We start from the raw sequence: 18,141 nt of genomic DNA on the forward strand, positions 1-18,141 counted from the left end.
ACCTGTTCTTTCAATGGTGATTACATTTACTGTGCATATGTCCCTATAAGTCCAGGCATTTTATGCAGCCAGAAATTCTGAAATGAGTTCTTAAAGGATTTGCCTGTGATTTAAAGAGAAGTGTATGTGCCTTATGGTAACTGTATCTCAGTTTGAGTAGTGCTGAGTTAAGGAGAGATGGTTTTGTTAGTGAATACAGAGCCCGATTTGCCTCAGTTGCCAGGGAAAGACAGTTGCTGTAACCAAAGTTAACTGTTATCAGTGCAAAGACAGATCCTCATATTTTGTATTGTGAGTTGAAGTGAATAAGTACAAACTTGGTTCTCTTTTTAATTTCAATTTTAGCTGGCAAAAACTGTTTTAGAATAGTGCATGCATTTTATGTTAAGCACACTGCATAATAAGGTCTCAGCCAAACATTTCTTGTATGAGTCAGTAGATATTTTATTTAATTCTGATTGAGTGAAAGTAGTTTTATTAGTAGACTTTGGGAGTCAAGGTGTATCTTCTGGGCCCGAACTTCACTGGGGCAATAAAAAAATTACCCCTTTACCCAGGACATCTGACCTTACTAAAATATGCACTATATAATTCTGATCAGAATTCCTAGCAATTTATGTTTCTTTTAGCAAAAAGGAAAAACTTTGAAACTATTCTGAAAAACATTTGCCCTTACAGTGTTCCAATTGACACAGATGCACACAGAGGTATTCTTGGTATTTTTATTGTATATGCTCATTAAAGTCTTTTGATCCTGCAATAGGAAAAACTGTGGTAAATTTTAATTCAAATTACTCATCTGGCATTACTTTCTAGCTGGTAAAAAGAAGTAATGCTGTGTAAATAAAATGCCATTTCTCTAAGAAGTTGTTTCAGTTTATGACTCACATTGGAGGTAATTTTAAAAGGAGTAGTTTTAAAAATCCATTTACATGCATAAAGTGCACTTACATGGGAATATTTTATGGACAATTCAATTGCATATATTGAAGCAATTTTCAAAAGACCACCTACACAGGTAAAGTGCATTTACACATGTAAAACCCAGTTTTATTAGGATTGAAGCCTTGCGGGTAGCACTAAGGGCTCACACACCCACTACCCTTCACATTTATGTGCACAAGAGTTGTAAAGTGTCCAATAGAAGAGGTAAACAGAGACAAGTGAATATTCCTTATCTGTATTATTCAGATTAACAATCTATCTTGTTCCAGTTTCTCTTACCTATCTCACAGAAAACCTTTAGCCATATTTGGAACAATTTATTTTGTCCACTTTTACAACACAGTTGAGAGGTGGAGTTATTTTTTTTTAATGTAAATCTGATTAACAGAGTAACACGGGTGAAAAATAATCAGATAAAATGTCTTCCTTGCTTAGCCACCATAAGGGGAACTGCTAGTGATGATAGTCTTACAACACACCTGTTTCAGAGTACGAATTACACCCTTTAAAATTTCTTCTGCGCTTTCATCTCTCCCTCCAAAAAGGGGCATTTATATCTTCAATAACTACTCAATATGTCTGTGGTCGGTGGGTATAGTGTTTCAGGGCTGACGAAGTGGAGTGCATTAAAAAAAACCCTGAATTGTCAAGTAAAGATTCATAGTTTGTCAGTGTAGTGTTGAACTTAGATGTGGTGTGTTGTTAGATGATATGTGGATTCTGTCTGAGAGTATAGGGTGGACAATATGGCATCAATTATTAAAAAGTATTTGTCCAGCTAACTCCTGGTTTGCCGTCTAACTTCAGATTTGAATTTCTCATCCCTCTCACCAGCAAAATTTTAGCCAAGTAAGTCATTACCTGGCCAAAGTCTAGCTGGATAAAAAGAGAGGCAGGGTGTGTGTGTGTGTAGGGGGGGGGGGGGGGGGGGGGATCCAGGGTTGTGGTTAAATCTATCTGGCTAGCATCAATATTCAGCACTAGCTGGAAAAGCTGGATAAATCTGGTCAGGGAAAACACTGTCCTAGAGTTATTCTCTTAACTTTAGCTGGGTATATTCAGCAGAAAACTTACCAAGTCATGTTCTGCTAAATATCCAATCCACTCAATATCAAGATCTATTCTTTACGTAGATTTTATATATATATAAAATGTGTATGTATATATATATATATATATATATATATATATATATATATATAAAGCTTTGACTGTCACACTGAGTGTACTGAGCATGCCCAGCAAGCTAGGATCCCTGTGGCCACAGGGGGTTCCCTTCTGTCTCTCTCTTTTTTCCTTCTCCGCAATGCAGTTTGCCTGGCGTTCAGGAGCTCTGTGAGAGATTCCTCACAGCTTTCCCTCACGGGAAACACTTGAAGTTTTCACTTTACCCAATATGTGAAAAGTGTAACTCATCTGTAAATGATTGCCTGCATCGCTTCTGGCCATGCCCATTTATCCAAAAATTTCGGGACTCGGTGCGTTGGAAATTCTCTCTGATCACTCAGACTATACTCCCCCCCCTGGACCCACATTTCTGGGCGCACCCTGCTGGACACTTTTTTTTATACTGGGGCTAAAGACACTGAATTGTTATTGGACAAGGTTCGATTAATAGCAAAACAAATCTATTTCAGCCTGCTGCATAGGCTCCCACGCTCCCTCCTATACCGTTCGGGAAAGAAAAATGATAAAACTTTTAACCATGGGAATATGCGTCTGCGACATCAGCAACTCCCAAACGAAAAAAAGAGGAGACCAGAAGGATTGGGCTACCTTTCCACAACTCTCTACCCGTAGACTCCATAAAGAGTCTCCCCCACTTTTAACACCCGAAATATTTTGGCCATACCAAAAATAATCTCCCATGCGCACCTGCTTCTCCAAACGAACGTCATGACAGTGACTCTAGGTCTTTCCAAGACAGCTCTAGTGACTTCACATTCTGGTCTTCTAAGCCATTTGTATATAAATTGTACTATCCATGTTCATTATAAGTTATTATCCAAGTTTCACTTTCCCTGTTCTATGTAAGACATTATAATTTATTCTTTATATTGTCATTGTAATTGTTGAAATGTGAACCGAAGTGATTAGTAACATTGTTACCTGAACTGCGGTATATAAAACTGTTAAATAAAATAAATAAATATATATATATATATATAAAATACACTAAGGTTTCCTGTGGCAAATTTTTCAAAATTTGTGGCAATTTGCACAATTTTGCATAGTAACATTTTTTTTTTTCACATTTTATGAAATAAAATTATTTTCTGACATTTGTATCCAGTTTATTTGGTTCTTTAGAGGAAACGAGATTTTAGTGATTGGTGCTGGAGAAGGAGGGGAAAGAATCTTGGGGATGGGGAGAGAGGGGATCTCATTGAAGGGAAATAAAGAAGAGATCTCAGTTAGGAGGAGTAAAGAGATAAGATGGAGGATAGAGGCACAGAACATGTAGAAAGAATGGGAGGAAAGAAGAGGGTTCAAGGATGGGGAGGAGAAGAAGGGATGATGCATTCACACCACTTCTCTTCTCATTCCTACTCCCTTCAATCCTTTCACTCAGACCCCAGATCCTCTCACTATCATTCCATATACACCCCTCCAATCTCTTCATTCATATTGCACAGCCCTCAGATCATCTTTCACCCCTTCTCAATTCCCTCACTCACATGCCACATCACCTCCATTCTCTCACTCATTCCATCTCTTGCATCCCCTCCGATCCCCTCACTCACTCATTCCTCTCATATCAACTCTCATCCCCCTGCACCTCTTAATCTAAGAGGACTATTTTAAAAGTGTTGGTCACACAAAAATGGCCACACACGCACGTATATGGACCACTCGCAAGCAAAAAGCCACGAAGTACATGTATATAACCATGTGTGCGTCAAAAATAAGGCAAAAAAGGGGCGGGGCATAGGCATGTAACTCCGTATTTTAAAACCAAAGACTGTGGCGTGAGTCGCCTTGTTATCTGCATAACTTTATTGCTGCTCCAGGTGAGTTTTAAGGCTTACAGGACAGGGTAAGGGGTCTGGGTCAACTGGGGGCTGTGCAGGATGAAGAACCAGAGGGGTCTTGAAGACCTTAAAATTACCTGGGCAAACTGGTGGACTAACTGGAAAAACTGGGTTGCTCCTAGCACAAGCATGTTTTAAAATCCGCCTACGAGGAGATCATGTGATGCCTTGAACGGGGCAAGATGTAATTGTGCTTGCTCTGCTCTCCTCTCCACTGCATCTGCCCTCATTGCCCTCCCAGACTGCAGATTCTACCTCAGAAAGATAAACTCCACAAGGTGTTTCCTGCGGGGGAGTCTGTGCCAGGTATGTCGGTCTGGTTTATGTGCCGTGAAAAAAAAAAAAGACAGGCATGGGATCGGAGACGACAAGATGGCGACTGCAACACAGATACAGGAGGCCGTGAACCCGCCGGGGGTTATGATCGCAGAATTAAAGGCAGCGGTGGTAGGAGCACTGGAACTGGAGTTTCAAAAAATGTTCAACAAGTTCTCCAAAGACAGTGATCATATAGCCTCTTTCGACACCTGGTTTGATTACTTAGAACGCCGAGTCTCAGCGAATCATGATGCCACGGAGGCCCTAGACACTGTGGTGACCGGTGTGAAAGCAGTCCTTAGTCGGCACGAAGAGAGAATCGAGGAACTTGAAAATTGCTCTCGACGTAATAACATTTGTGGGGTTCCCCGAGTCTTTATCTGAAGCTGGACTCACGGCCTTTCCTGGAAACATGGCTGGCAAGTACCCTAAATTTGGAGCTGGGGCAGGGGCCCTTACGTGTGGAACGAGCTTACCGGCTGGGACAGCAAAGGGAAGAGTCGGACAGAACACGAGTAATCCTTGCAAGATTTTTAGACTTTGTTCAAAAAACAGATGTCTTGTGGGCCGCTCGTTCTGGAAAGAAACTAACGTATGACAATAAACATATACTAGTCTTCCAATATTTATTTATTTATTTGTTGAGTTTTATATACCGTCATTCGGTGAAGCCATCACAACAGTTTACAAGATTCAAAAGGTAGTTTCTTAACATATGCGAATTAAGGGTATAACAAGATACATATTATATTCTAAGATGAGGGGATAAGGGGAACGGAAAAGGAAAAAGATTAGGGGGGATAGGATACTCTGCTAAACTTTCAACATTCAGTAATCTCTATGCCAGGAAACAATTACTTATTACCCACAAATGTTTTTAAGGTGCACCATCTTTGAAAGTAGTGCAAACCTATGCATGCTTTTTAGTGCCCCTCCCCAATTCCTCTCCCTCTCACCAGTTTCCACACCCAGATGACTTCCAGCCACTGCCAATTCACAATGGATATATCCAAGGGATTCATCCCTAGAGCCCCACTGAGTCTCCAAAGTGACTGCTGATCCCCCACATCCATTGTGTGTACAGCTGAAGCACCAGTAAGCAGCACAACAGTAAATCACTACTGACAATTTGATTTTTTGCCCATCTTTCCAAATAATGTTCAAGGCACCTTTAGAGCATTATTAGTAATTCAGATACAATAAATCTCTGCTCCAAACAAATTATAATCTAAACCTGAGGCAATTGAAGATAAACTGACTTGCCCAAGGCTACAAGGATTATCAATAGGGTAAGTCAGCAGTCAGCATCTGGGCTAGTAGGAAGACTCTTGCATCTCTTCTGTTGATGAACGGAATAAAAAGTGCTGATTCTGGAGGACTGTGTGCTTTGGGGATCAGGTGAGGAATTTTCATGATTCCTCCATTATTTATCAGGTGGGGGCTCTGTGGTATCTTTCCATTACTGAATGGATAAACAGTGAGACAATTGGGATTTGCACAGGGAAAACTTACCTACAGAGGTCTAGGAGTCCACAGGTATGTTTTCCTGCAAAAGTTCCAATTATGCTGGATTTTCAAAGAAAAATACTCACATATAGGAGGCAAAATAAAGGAAAATGCATCCTTTTGCTAAACATTTTCAAAACAGATTGTGCAAGTAGTTTTGACATACACAGCCAATGCTGGATTTTCATAGAAAAACTATCCTTTTCAGATTCAAGCATTTATGTATTTGGTTTATATTCCACTTTTCAGGCACTTCAAAGCAGATTACATTCAGGTACTTGAGGTATTTCCCTGTCCTCAGAAGGCTCACAATCTAAGTTTATACTTGAGGCAATGGAGGATGAAGTGACTTGCCCAAAATTACAAGGAGAAGCAGCAGGATTTAAACTTGGTTTGTAGCCCACTGCTCTAACCACTAGACTACCACATAAGTACATATGATTTTCCAAATTGGGTCAGACCAAAGGTCATTCAAGCCCAGAATCCTGTTTCCAACAGTGGCCAATCTAGGTCACAAGTACCTGGCATGATCCCAAGGGATGGAGAGATTCTATGCTGCTTATCACAGGGATAAGAAATGGATTTCCCCAAGTTCACCTTAATAATGGATTATGGACTTTTCCTCCAGAAACTCTTACAAACCTTTTAAAAATACAGTTATATTAATAGCTTTCTCCACATTCTCTGGAGACGAATTCCAGAGATTAATTATGCATTGGTAAAAAAAATATTTTCTCTTATTAGTTTTAAATGAATCACCTAGTAACTCCATTGTGTGTCTCCTGGACTTTGTATTTTTTTGAAAGAATAAACAACTGATTAATGTTTACTTGTTTCATTCCACTCATTTTATAAACCTCTATCATATCTCCCCTCAGCTGTCACATCTCCAAGCTGAAGAGCCATAATGTCTAGCCTTTCTTCATAGGGGTCTTGTTCCCCTTGCTTACTAGGTAAGTAAAACAGATGAATTATGAATGTATATGAAAGATGCGCAAACAGACAGTAGCCGGGATTGAAACCTTGATAATTGGGCCTACAGCTCATATGTTTCAGACTTGTGCTAATTTACTCCCTTTTTGTGATCTTATTTTGGTTAATGCTATCTTTTGCTCCAGCTAAAATAAAACATTAACGATAAACTTAAATTGCCTATTGATTCCTATGAAATTGTTTTTAAGTGCCATCAAATCGTCATCAACTACTGATGATCCAATGGACTAGCTCGCTGCAAGATGACCCAATGCCAACTGCTTTCTAAATTTGCTGCTGAGTGACATTAATTGCTTCCTTCATCCCATTCATCCACTTTGTTTTTTTGTTTTCCTCTTTTCCTGTTTACTTCTACTTTACCAAGCACTTACTTTTATTCCATTATCTGCCCATATCCCACGTCTATAGAATGTCGGTTTCTATTTGAGCATCATGGCCTCAAGAGAACAAGCAGGCTTTATTTGATCCAGGATTGATGAATTAGTTCTCCTTGCAAGTCATGGAAGCTTGAGCAATCTTTTTCAATATGACATTTCAAATGTCAATTCATTTCCTCTGGTTCTTCCATAATATTTAGCTTTTATATCCATATATCGCTACTGGAAAAAGGAGAAATTAAGGCTTACCTGATAATTTCCTTTCCTTTACTTCTGCTACACCAGTCAAGAACATGTGTGTTTTGTCCCCTCATACAGCAGTTGGAAGCAGAATTATTTTCTTTTTTGATGACATCACCTGTATATGCATGTCATGCATGGAACCAGATATAGCCAGTATTCTATTGTCAAAGCCAAATTTAAATTATAGCAACTAGTAAACACAAAAATGTTAAAACTGAAATCTAAAATTTTGATCTAATCTCAACAAAACCACAAAAATGTAGTAACTATACTTTCCTTGGGATAAATTATCAACTTACACTATGAGAAACACTTTAGCTAAGAAATCTAGTCTTAAAAATCCTTGGAGGAATGAAAAATCTCTGCAAACTATTTTCCCCTTTTATTATAAAATTTAGTCAATCAGTTCTCACTCTCATAGAGGTAGCCCAATTTGCAAAGCCCAGGTTAGGATTCTTGACTGGTGTGGCAGGAGTAAAGGAAAGGAAATTATCACGTAAGTTTTAATTTCTCCTTTCTGGACCTACTCCACCAGTCAAAAACTTGTGGGATGGATCTTAGTCCCATTACAATGGGTAGGTAGATTACAAACTCACTCTTAAAACAGCTAACCTAAAATTATCATCTTGTCTCATGAAAACATCCAACCTATAATGCTTGGCAAATAAACCATAGAATTGTCCAAATTGCTACTTACTAATATCGACTGTAAAGATTGCAGGCCCCTGCAATCCTTCTCATTGAAAGATGATAATATAATGCGCTGATTTAAATTGTATGTTGAAACCATCTTATGTAAGAAGAATGGAATAGGTCTCAGCATTACAGAATCCTTATTAAACCTCAGAAAGGGAGCCTTGCAAGACAAAGACTGCAACTCTAAAACACATCTTGCTGAGGTAAGTGATATTAAAAGTGCAGTTTCAATGTAAAGACCAGAGTCATAAGGAGAGCTTGCTAATGCACTCATCACCAAATTCAAATTCCATAACAGTGTCATAGACCTCAATGTAAGGTTAAGGCGTTTAAATCCTTGTCAACAAATGTGAAATCCTCTCTGTGAAATGATATAGATGTCCCCTTAATGCAAGAAATCGCTGCAACCTATACTTTTAAAGAATTCAAGGCCAAGCCCTTGTCGAGACCCTTCTGTGAGAATGTCAGAATATCTCCTATTTGGAACATCAAGGTGAGCAGTTAATCTGTTTACAATATATGTTGCAAAAATTTGCCATACCCTAAAAGGGCCACGTGTGTAAATAACAGGAGTTACGTGCCGAAGTGCCGGGCCTCTCCAAAGGGGCAGGCTGGGGACAGGGTCTGGGTGAGGAGGGGTGTGCCAGGACAGCGCCATTGGCCGCTGTCTCAGGGAAGCTTGCACCAGCAGCTGGCCAGCATGCAGAAGATACTACTCCTCCAAAGCAGACGTATGAAGAAAAAAAAAGGGGTTAGGTAGGGATAGTTTAGGAGTTGGGGAGGAGAGGGGAAGAGGGAGAAAGGTTAGGGAGAGAGGGAATTGGGGAAAGGCTTACCTATATATATTTTTTTTATTTATTTAAAGATTTATATACCAACATTAGTGGGGAACATCATACCGGTTTACATCAGAACTAAAAAAGGAGGAAAGTACAAAAAACAGGTAGAGAGGAAGGGAGGATGAACATAGAGAGGCCGAGGGGGGCCTGAGATAGAGCAACAAGGAATATGGAATAAATATTAAAGAATGTAACAAATTGACAACAGGTTTAAACAGTAAAAAACTTTATACAGGGTCAGTTAATCTAGGGGATAGCAAGGGGTGATGAAGGGTGGGGGGGTCTAATCAGGGTATGCTTGCTTAAAGAGCCATGTCTTTAATTTCTTTTTGAATTTGGCGGTACAGGGCTCAAGTCGAAGAAAGGTGGGAAGTGAATTCCATCGTGAGGGACCAGCAATGGAGATGGCACGATCTCTTGTGGAGGAGAGGTGTGCCTTTTTTTAGAGAAGGTACCTGGAGGGTGCCTTTATTGTTAGCTCTGGTGGGTCGGTTAGAGAGTGTGAGGCAGAGGGATCGTCAAGCCAGATGGAATTGTGACAATAGATAGATTTATGAATGATGGAGAGAGATTTATAGAGGATACGTGATGGAATGGGGAGCCAATGTAGGTCTTTAAGGATAGGAGTAATGTGGGCAGATTTCCGGGCATTTGTGATAGCCCTGGCAAATGCGTTCTGGAGCATTTGAAGGGGTTTTATTGTGGAGTAGGGAAGCCCAAGCAAGAGGGAGTTGCAATAATCCAATTTGGAGGACAGGGTGGCCCGAATGACAGTGCGGAAGTCATGAAAGTGGAGTAGGGGTTTTAGTTTTTTTAGAACATTGAGCTTATAGAAGCCTTCCTTGAGGATAGAATTGATATGCTTCTTTAGATTCTGTTGTTGGTCAAGGAGGACACTGAGGTCTCTCACAAAAGGCCGAGAGGATATGGCATGGTAGGCGGGATCGGTGGTGAGCGCAGGTTTAGGGGTTTGACGCGTATATTTTTTTTAAGATCCCCCCTCCCATTGCATGCATGACAGACATCCTCCCGCACATATGCGTGCTGATTATAAAATTGGATGCACATGTGCACGCGGATATTGTATTTTATAACATGTGCATGCCGACGCATGTGTATTATAAAATAGCCACGGCCATCCGCACACGTCGACACCCACACACTTTTTTTTTTTTTTTTTTTTAAATCGACCATCTGTGGTTCACCCCATTTTTGTATTATCATCTTGATCACCCAGTGGCCTAGCTCCTGGATCTATCATATTTCAGCCCAGAAAATCTACTTGAACATTTTCCTGACCTGCAATGTGTAATGCTGAAAGCTGTAGCAGATTTTCCTCTGACCATGCAAATAGCGCACTACCTCCGAATTTCTTTGGCTCCGGATACCCCTTTGTTTATGTATGCCACTGCTGTTGCATAGCTCCACAGTACTCTTATTGCTCCTTGCCTAATTATTGACTGAAAATGGAGCAACGATAGCTGTATGACTCTATGCTAAACAATTTATGGACCCCATACTCTTTTTGCTCACCTTTGAACGTACTGATCCTGGCAAAGGGCACCCCAATCTCTCATTTTCAGGTGAATTTTTTAAAAGAATTATGCATGTAAATATTACATACTATTGTAGTATTTTTCACACCTAATGTGGGCAAAATTTTTCTGAACAAATCAAAGGCATATGTTATAGCAATTTTCAAAAGCTCACTTACATGGATAAAGCAGAGTTGCTTACCTATAACAGATGTTCTCCTAGGATAGCAAGATGTTAGTCCTCACAGATGGGTGACAACATGGCATGGAAAACTTTTGTCAAAGTTTCTAGAAACTTTGACTGGCACACTGAGCATGCTCAGGACTATCCGCGCAGCCACACCGGGTCCCTCTTCAGTCTTGTAACTTAGTGAAAAAGACGAGCAAAAAATAAAACAACAAACTGACAGCGAACCCAACTCCACGAGGTGGCGGGCGGGCTTCCTGAGGACTACCATCCTGCTGACCTAGGAGAACACCTGTTACAGGTAAGCAACTCCGCTTTCTCATAGGACAAGCAAGATGGTAGTCCTCAGAGTTGGGTGAATACCAAACTACATGCCATCAGGCATAAAAACAGAAGTGCTGTGGGATACAACGGGAGGCAGCAAGAACCAGATATTAGGCCGTAAGTAGGGAGAGTTTGGTTCTTCTGCCTGGAACAGATTACAAAGGACAGACTGACCAAAGGTACTGTCTTGTCGACCATCCTTGTCCAAACAGTAATGGGTGGTGAACGTATGCAGGGAGCTCCACGTCGCAGCCTTGCAAATCTCAGCATTGGGGACCGCACAAAAGTGTGCCACTGATGCTGCCATGAGTGCGCCTTGATGCGGCCTCCAAGAGGAAGGCCCGCCTACTCATAGCAGAAGGATATACAGTCTGCCCACCAGTTAAACTGGGTCTGCTTGCCCAGTGCAACACCCAGTCTTTTTTTGTCAAAGGAGACAAAGAGTTGCGTGGACTGCCTGTGAGCTGCTGTATGCGCAAGATAAAAGGCAAGGGCATGCTTGCAGTCCAGGTTGTGCAGAGCCTGTTCACCCTGGTTGGAATGGGGCCTCAGAAAGAAGGTGGGCAAATGATGGACTGATTGAGATGGAAATCAGTCACCACTTTAGGAAGGAATTTAGGAGGAGTGTGTAAAACCACCCTGTCATGAAAGAATTTTGTATAGGGCGGAAACGTTGCTAACGCCTGAAGCTCACTGACCCCACGAGCGGAGGGGACCGCAACCAGGAAAATGATTTCCAGGTGAGGTGTTTAAGCTCGCAGGAGCGCATAGTGTGGCTCATGCAGTCTCCTTTCAGCCTAACACCACGGTGCTCCCCCGGTATCGGCACCAGTGCCATGCAATGATGACTGCCGGTGATGGTGTTTCCCTCAGTGCTCAGCCCAGTCCTTCTCCAGCTCCGAGGAAGCCGACGATCCTGATGCCTTGGAATGGTCAGACAAAGGAGAGGACCGATCCCTCGAGCCTTTTTCTTCCCACAGGGGGTATCGGGCGATGTGAATGATGACACTGAGTTGGAGGGGTCCCCATGACTCTTCGATGTCAATGTTCCCGAAACCAGAGGCTATATAGCCAATGTTTTGGCGCCAAAAACCTGCTCCATTTTGTCCACATGGAAACAACAGCCCTTGGGAGTCATCTGAACACAGTCGGGGCACTCGCGGACGTCATGGGAAGCTCCCAGGCAGAGGATGCAGACCTCGTGCGGATCCGTGATGGACATGGTCTGCGGGCACTGGGGGCATTTCCAAAAACTGGTCGACGCCATAAAAAATAGCTGGTGAGTGGTCAATGGTCGATGGCCACCGGGAGGCGACACACTCAGGAATCAACTGCAAAGAACAGGAGAAAACATACCACTGAGGGGAAACGATAGTGGGAGGGACCCTGCGCAAAAGAGAACGGAAGAAAATCAGATGGAAGACTATTTTGAAAAGTTTTGGAGAGAGCTCCTAGACCACGATGGCAACTGCTTCGCGGAAAAAACGAGACTGAAGAGGGACCCCACGTGGCCGCAAGGATAGTGACATGCTAGGCATGCTCAGTGTGCCAGTCAAAGTTTCTAGAAACTTTGAGAAGTTTTCCGTACCGGGCTCCATCTGATGATGTCACCCATCTGTGAGGACTACCATCCTGCTTGACCTAAGAGAAAGTGCTTTTACATGCATAAAGCCCAGCATTAAACATGACAATGCTTTTGAAAATCAGGCCCCCTAGCATTAATCAGTTTTATTTGTGACTCCAACCAAAGACAAAAACCTTGCAAACTCAATTCTGAATTTAGAAGGAGAGTGAAATAAGATTGCTAGCCTCATATATTTTAATGGAAACTCAGCATTCAGTATTATAGTTTATTCTAATTTATTTCTCTGATAGGTTTAGCAGTCAGATGCCTACCTTTTCTTACTGACAAAATTACAAGAGATCCCAATTTAAAATAAGGATAATATATGAAGTCCAGAATTGATCTGTAAGGGCCAATCACACCCCCCCCCCCCCACACACACACACACCTTTTTTTTAAAAATAACTTTTAGAATTTCAAAGTATAATGGTTAACATCCTCGTTCTTGCTTTTGAAATGTAGCAGGACATAACATTTTTAGGTTTATTAATTTGTTTAATGTTGTCAATACAGCAATTGTCTTCACTGGAGATATAAATGGAAAAAAACCATGAAAGTGTTGGGGAAACCAACTCTAAGGCATAAACCTTTTGAATGATATCCAAGACCTACTAGTCTGGCAATATGGATCAACTCTTTGTAAAACATTCATTCGAGTTTTTCTGGCACCCTCTGTAAAATCTAAAAATTTGACCTATTCTTAGGAAGTCTCTGTGGCTTTGATCTAGACTCACAACTAGTCTTTCAAGTATCTCTCCAAATAAACTCTCTTTTCAAGACATTTTGCAGAGATGCAATTTGGAACAAGAACCAGCAGCCCATGCTTGAGTCATAGAAGCCTTTTAGCTAATGTGCTAGCAATTTTGAAGAACTAACAAATTCATCCATCTCATCAGAATGATAAGCAGCTGCGGATTTAAGTTGAGCTAACTGATCTCTATCAAAAAGCTAGTGATTTCTGCTTAATAGGGCTCTTGCCACACTACTAATGCAGATGCCATCTTCACAGATAGCCGAAGAAAATTGTGAAGCATAATTCCTTACATGCAGCACCTCCTTCCACAGAGACTGATGATTTCCTGCTCAGTGGCGAGAATCTGGTATCAACCTGTACCTTCTGAAACAGAAGTTACTTTACCTCTAAGATTAGAAGAGCTCACCTTGAAAATAGTATTACACATCTATAGCTGGTCTTGGGGAAGGCCTATTTTGAAAGGAATTTAATCTCCACTTCTGAATAGAGTGGAATGGCTATGGATGCCTTCTGTGTCTCTCTCAGAACTAAATCCCAGTTGATAGAATTTTCAGACCTAAAATTTCTCTTAAGGAAAGAGATGGATTACTGAGACCTCCTATTGCTCAAAATCGTTTTTTTTCTTTTACTACTTCTTCCTGATCTACAGCGAAAGAGACTATTGTTCAAGGGAGATAATTATTCCCTCTCAGTATGTCCTGTTGCTAGATTCCTATATTTGTGCTGCAGGACATGAACATTGTATGATATTTAACTATACTTTTTTTTCTTTAAAGGCTTTGTTTAGGATTCTTAAGGATCTGATGGAGAAAAATCGTCAGAGGCAGGGATGGTGGAGTAATCACTATTTTGTTACTTTGTCCCAGCACTTTAAGAGTTAATCATATGTGGCTATGCAGAGCCTGCAGCTGCTCAAGATGGCAGCATAACAAACACAACAGAAGAAATTGTTAACTTTTCTATCTCTGGGTATGTCTCTGAATTTAAAATATGCTTTTGCACTAGGTTCAGGCTAGTAGGACCCAAGATTTTAAGCTTGCTTTGTCTGATATACACTCTGTTTTATCATTGCATTTGCAAGCTGAATGTTGCAATTGGTGGTCTGTGGGCTGCTCCCATGGACTGCCGCTCTCACCTCCAGCCCTGGGCCCGAGTTACCGCTGCAGTTGCCGCAAAAGTCTACTTCCCTGAATGCGGCGAGATGCTGCTGACATGCGACAGATGCTGCCACTCCAGAACTCTCTCCTCGCTTCCTAGGTGCACTTGTGCGACATACTGTGATTTAAAGGGACCGCGGCGAGAAAAGCCCTGTGGCCACTGAGAATAATATCATGAATCCTGGCTTATAAAAGGCCTTTGCTTGCCTTCAGTCCTTGCCTTGGCAACAGATCAACCTGCTTCCAAGTAATGTGAATTGCCAGTATCTTTGTCTTTGGTTCCAGTTCCAGCCCAGGGTCCTGTGTCTTCAGTCTTTGCCTCCGCCTCTGTGTTCCTTGTCTTTTTTTGCCACTCCTTGCCGCTGCCTCTTCAGTGTGCTTCTCCTGCTTGTTCTGCTCCTTGCCTGCCCAATTGGCCTATCCGTCCCCCCTATTCCCTTCAAACAGATATTTGATATTGACCAAGGCCTGTCTTCTGAACCATCCTGACTGCTGCCTGCCTGCCACCAGAAATGTCTTGCCTTCGCCTGTTCAACCCTGTTACACCCACACATCTCGCCATAAGCAGAGGCCCCCACCTAAAACCCGCCATCCTCGGTATCCAAAGTCTCAACCAGAGAGGAATGTGAGCTTGTTAAGGCGAAGCTCCAGTTGGGCCTCTGCCTCATCTGGATCCGCCTACCAATGGTAGGGACCTGCAAAGCTTCACCCTGCAGGCAGCATCAACTCTGCCTCAGCCCAAGAGTCCACCGCGAAACACTGAATTTTATGTGCGTCTGACACTGTTGCCTTTTTACTGTCAGAGAGCACAGCAACAACTGCGCTCCAACATGTGAGCTAGCAGAAAATCTCTCCTAGCCTTAGAAACTACTTTCAATAAGGCCTGCTCAAATTATACATTTAGTGCTCTTCCAGAGAAAGCAAACCCCATCAGATGGGTAGTGAGCTGCGTTGCTGTCCTGGCTCACTTCACTGCAGAGAAAAATCTACAAGAGCTTGACCCTAAAGCTCAAAAATAGTTTAAGAGTTAATTCACAACCATGAAATAGCCATAAAAATTCATTTCAATTAAAAATCAAGGTCAAGGCTTGTCCACAACTCTCCATCCAATAGCTGGAGGCAGAGAACACTGGCTATATCTGGCTCCATGTATGTCATACATACAGGTGATAATATAAAAAAAAAAATCCGCCTCCAGTTGTTGGATGAGGGGACTAAACCCATATGTTCTTGACTGGTGGAGCAGAAGGGCAAGAAAACAATGATTTTACTATTCTTATTTTAGCTCTCACAGAGACAACTTTATCTTTTGTTTTCTTTGCTTATCTGCCTAACATCAGCCACATTTTGCACTTCAGTGCATCCCCCATTTCTTTCTATTCTGGAACCCAGGATGATGAAGATATTCAATACCTCTACTTGGTCATTACTTACTTTGAATTTTAACATTCCAGATGATATGACCTTTGTCTTCTTGATGTTCAACATCAGATCAGCTCTTGATCTTTCTTGTTTATATTTCATTAGAAGTTTTCTTAGGTCCTCTTCATTTTCAGCTAATAGAGCGATATCATCTGCATACCTAAGATGCTGATGTTTGAACCTCCTATTTTGATTTCTAGCTAAGCCTCTTCCACTCAGCCATTCTCATGATACCCTTGCTGTATAGATAAGATACATTCTTGCTTCACTCCTTTCTAATGCTGAGCCATTCTAGGGAGTTACACAGCTAACATTTTTAAAAAAGTGAAAAGGATGTTTGTTTTTGTATGCAATGTCGGCATCTGTTTTTGTTTCATGTTGTTTCTGCATGCTCAAATCATAATGTTTTTATGCCTCATGTGCCACCTCGACCCTTATTCGAGATGTGCATATCAGAACACATATACAAAAAGGGATAATGAGAGAGACAATATATCTCCATATGTGGGCCATAACCTCAATTCAGCAAATCTTTCAAGATAAAAAATGCCCTTGAGAGGTTGTGAAAGGTAGGATGCCCCTTTTTCTCCCATTCACCAAATCCCACAAACATATTTTGGTTGTAACTTTTTCTAAGTCCCAAGTTTGAGTGAATTGAATCCTTCTGGGAAAGATGAGAAGGTAGCGCATTTTTTGGTATCTAGATTGTAGCAGCCTATAATAGTAGCTGCAGAAAACAAAATCTAATAGAATACTTACAGCTTCTTCAATGTGGTTGCTGACATCATGATAGATTTAATCAATGGTATGCTTGCATTTGTTCCTCCAATATCTCTGAAAATGTTACAAAAATAAAGCTATACAAGATCTTTAAAATAATTCTACAGTAATATGTAATAATAACTCTTGATAGCAACTTGCAGAACTGATTGCAGTTAGGAGCTGGTCATCAATCAGAAGGAGTGGCTGAGACATTTTTCTTCTTTTTATCGTCCCTTTCATTACATGCAGAAACATTTGTATTTAGGGAAATCAAGACTAGAAACCAAGAATACCATCTGGAGAACTTAGAAAGCATGACTGTTTCCGATTGTCTGAAGATATGCCAATGCATATCTCTTATAGGCCTCCTATTGTTGAATCTTTAAGGACTTGTGTATGTTTCCTTTCCCATTTAAAACCTTTGGTTCTACAGTACCTAAATAGCTAAGGCCTGGATTTATCAAAATACACTAAATATCGCATGTGATAGAAAAAGGGGCATGTTTTATGGTAATAGGCAGTTTATCGCAATTTGCGCTAATACCTATGCAAAGCACTAAGTTACCACAAATTGCGATAACTTTTTCACACTTTGAGATAAGTGCCAGAATTGTGGTATTTCCTACATACAACCACTGGGGGGAACCATGTTTACTATCAGGGCTACTGCGGGGAGAGAGAGAGAGAGACAGAGAAAATGATTGATCTATATCTCTATGGGAGGCCCACCTAGTAACTCGAGGTGCGGTTTAGGTATTAGTGTAGAGGTCAGGGGCCACTTTGACATTCAAAGTGAGACGTACGAACAGAACAGTGCTCTCTTATGAAGATTTGATGACCTTCGGAGTGAGGAAACTCACTCAAAGATGAGATTTGTGCAATGTTCTCTCAACCTAGCTGGATGGACTCTCTACCTGGGCTCCCCTACTATCCATGAAGTGGTGTCACAGGGTGGCAAACTGGGGACAATCACACTCCATCCGATGCCAAGTACACAACCTTTTCCCTAGAACCTCCTTTTTACCGCGGCAGCCCATTTAAATATTAAATCAGGCGCCTGGGAGAGGCAGACTGGTGCACGTTAAGAGAGCAGGCGCTCAATCCTGAGCGCCCGTTTAACACATGCCGATACCACATCGGCCTGCTGAGTCTACCAGGGCTTGGGTAGTAAATGTGTCCATCTCCACCTGGATCAAGAATTTAAGACCCGGCTGTGGAATATCCACCAAGTTACAGTTTGCGACAGTGCTGGCCCATTCTTATTACCACTTTTCATTCTCATTCTGAGACTCTGCCTCTGCCCCTCTGCTCATTCCTGTGGTGTTCTACTACCTTGCGTTCCCACTCCATGTCTTCAAGCCATAGGCACTTTTCATCCGTATGGTCCTCTGTCTTACAAAAACAGCATGCCCATGAGGTGAGTTCCC

At 41.5% G+C, this 18,141-nt stretch overlaps 1 protein-coding gene across 3 annotated transcripts in view; it reads right to left on the reverse strand.

Moving 5' to 3' along the window:
- The window catches only part of LOC115074498, a 172,150-nt gene that overhangs the window by 115,208 nt on the left and 38,801 nt on the right, over positions 1–18,141 (reverse strand). For all 3 annotated transcript variants that reach the window (XM_029573993.1, XM_029573995.1, XM_029573994.1), the window contains one exon: positions 16,712–16,786. In XM_029573993.1, the coding sequence (XP_029429853.1) occupies positions 16,712–16,786 (75 nt within the window). The remainder of the gene's footprint in view (positions 1–16,711; positions 16,787–18,141) is intronic.

Source organism: Rhinatrema bivittatum, chromosome 12 (assembly GCF_901001135.1).
Source record: "Rhinatrema bivittatum chromosome 12, aRhiBiv1.1, whole genome shotgun sequence".
NCBI classification, from domain to species: Eukaryota; Metazoa; Chordata; class Amphibia; order Gymnophiona; family Rhinatrematidae; genus Rhinatrema; species Rhinatrema bivittatum.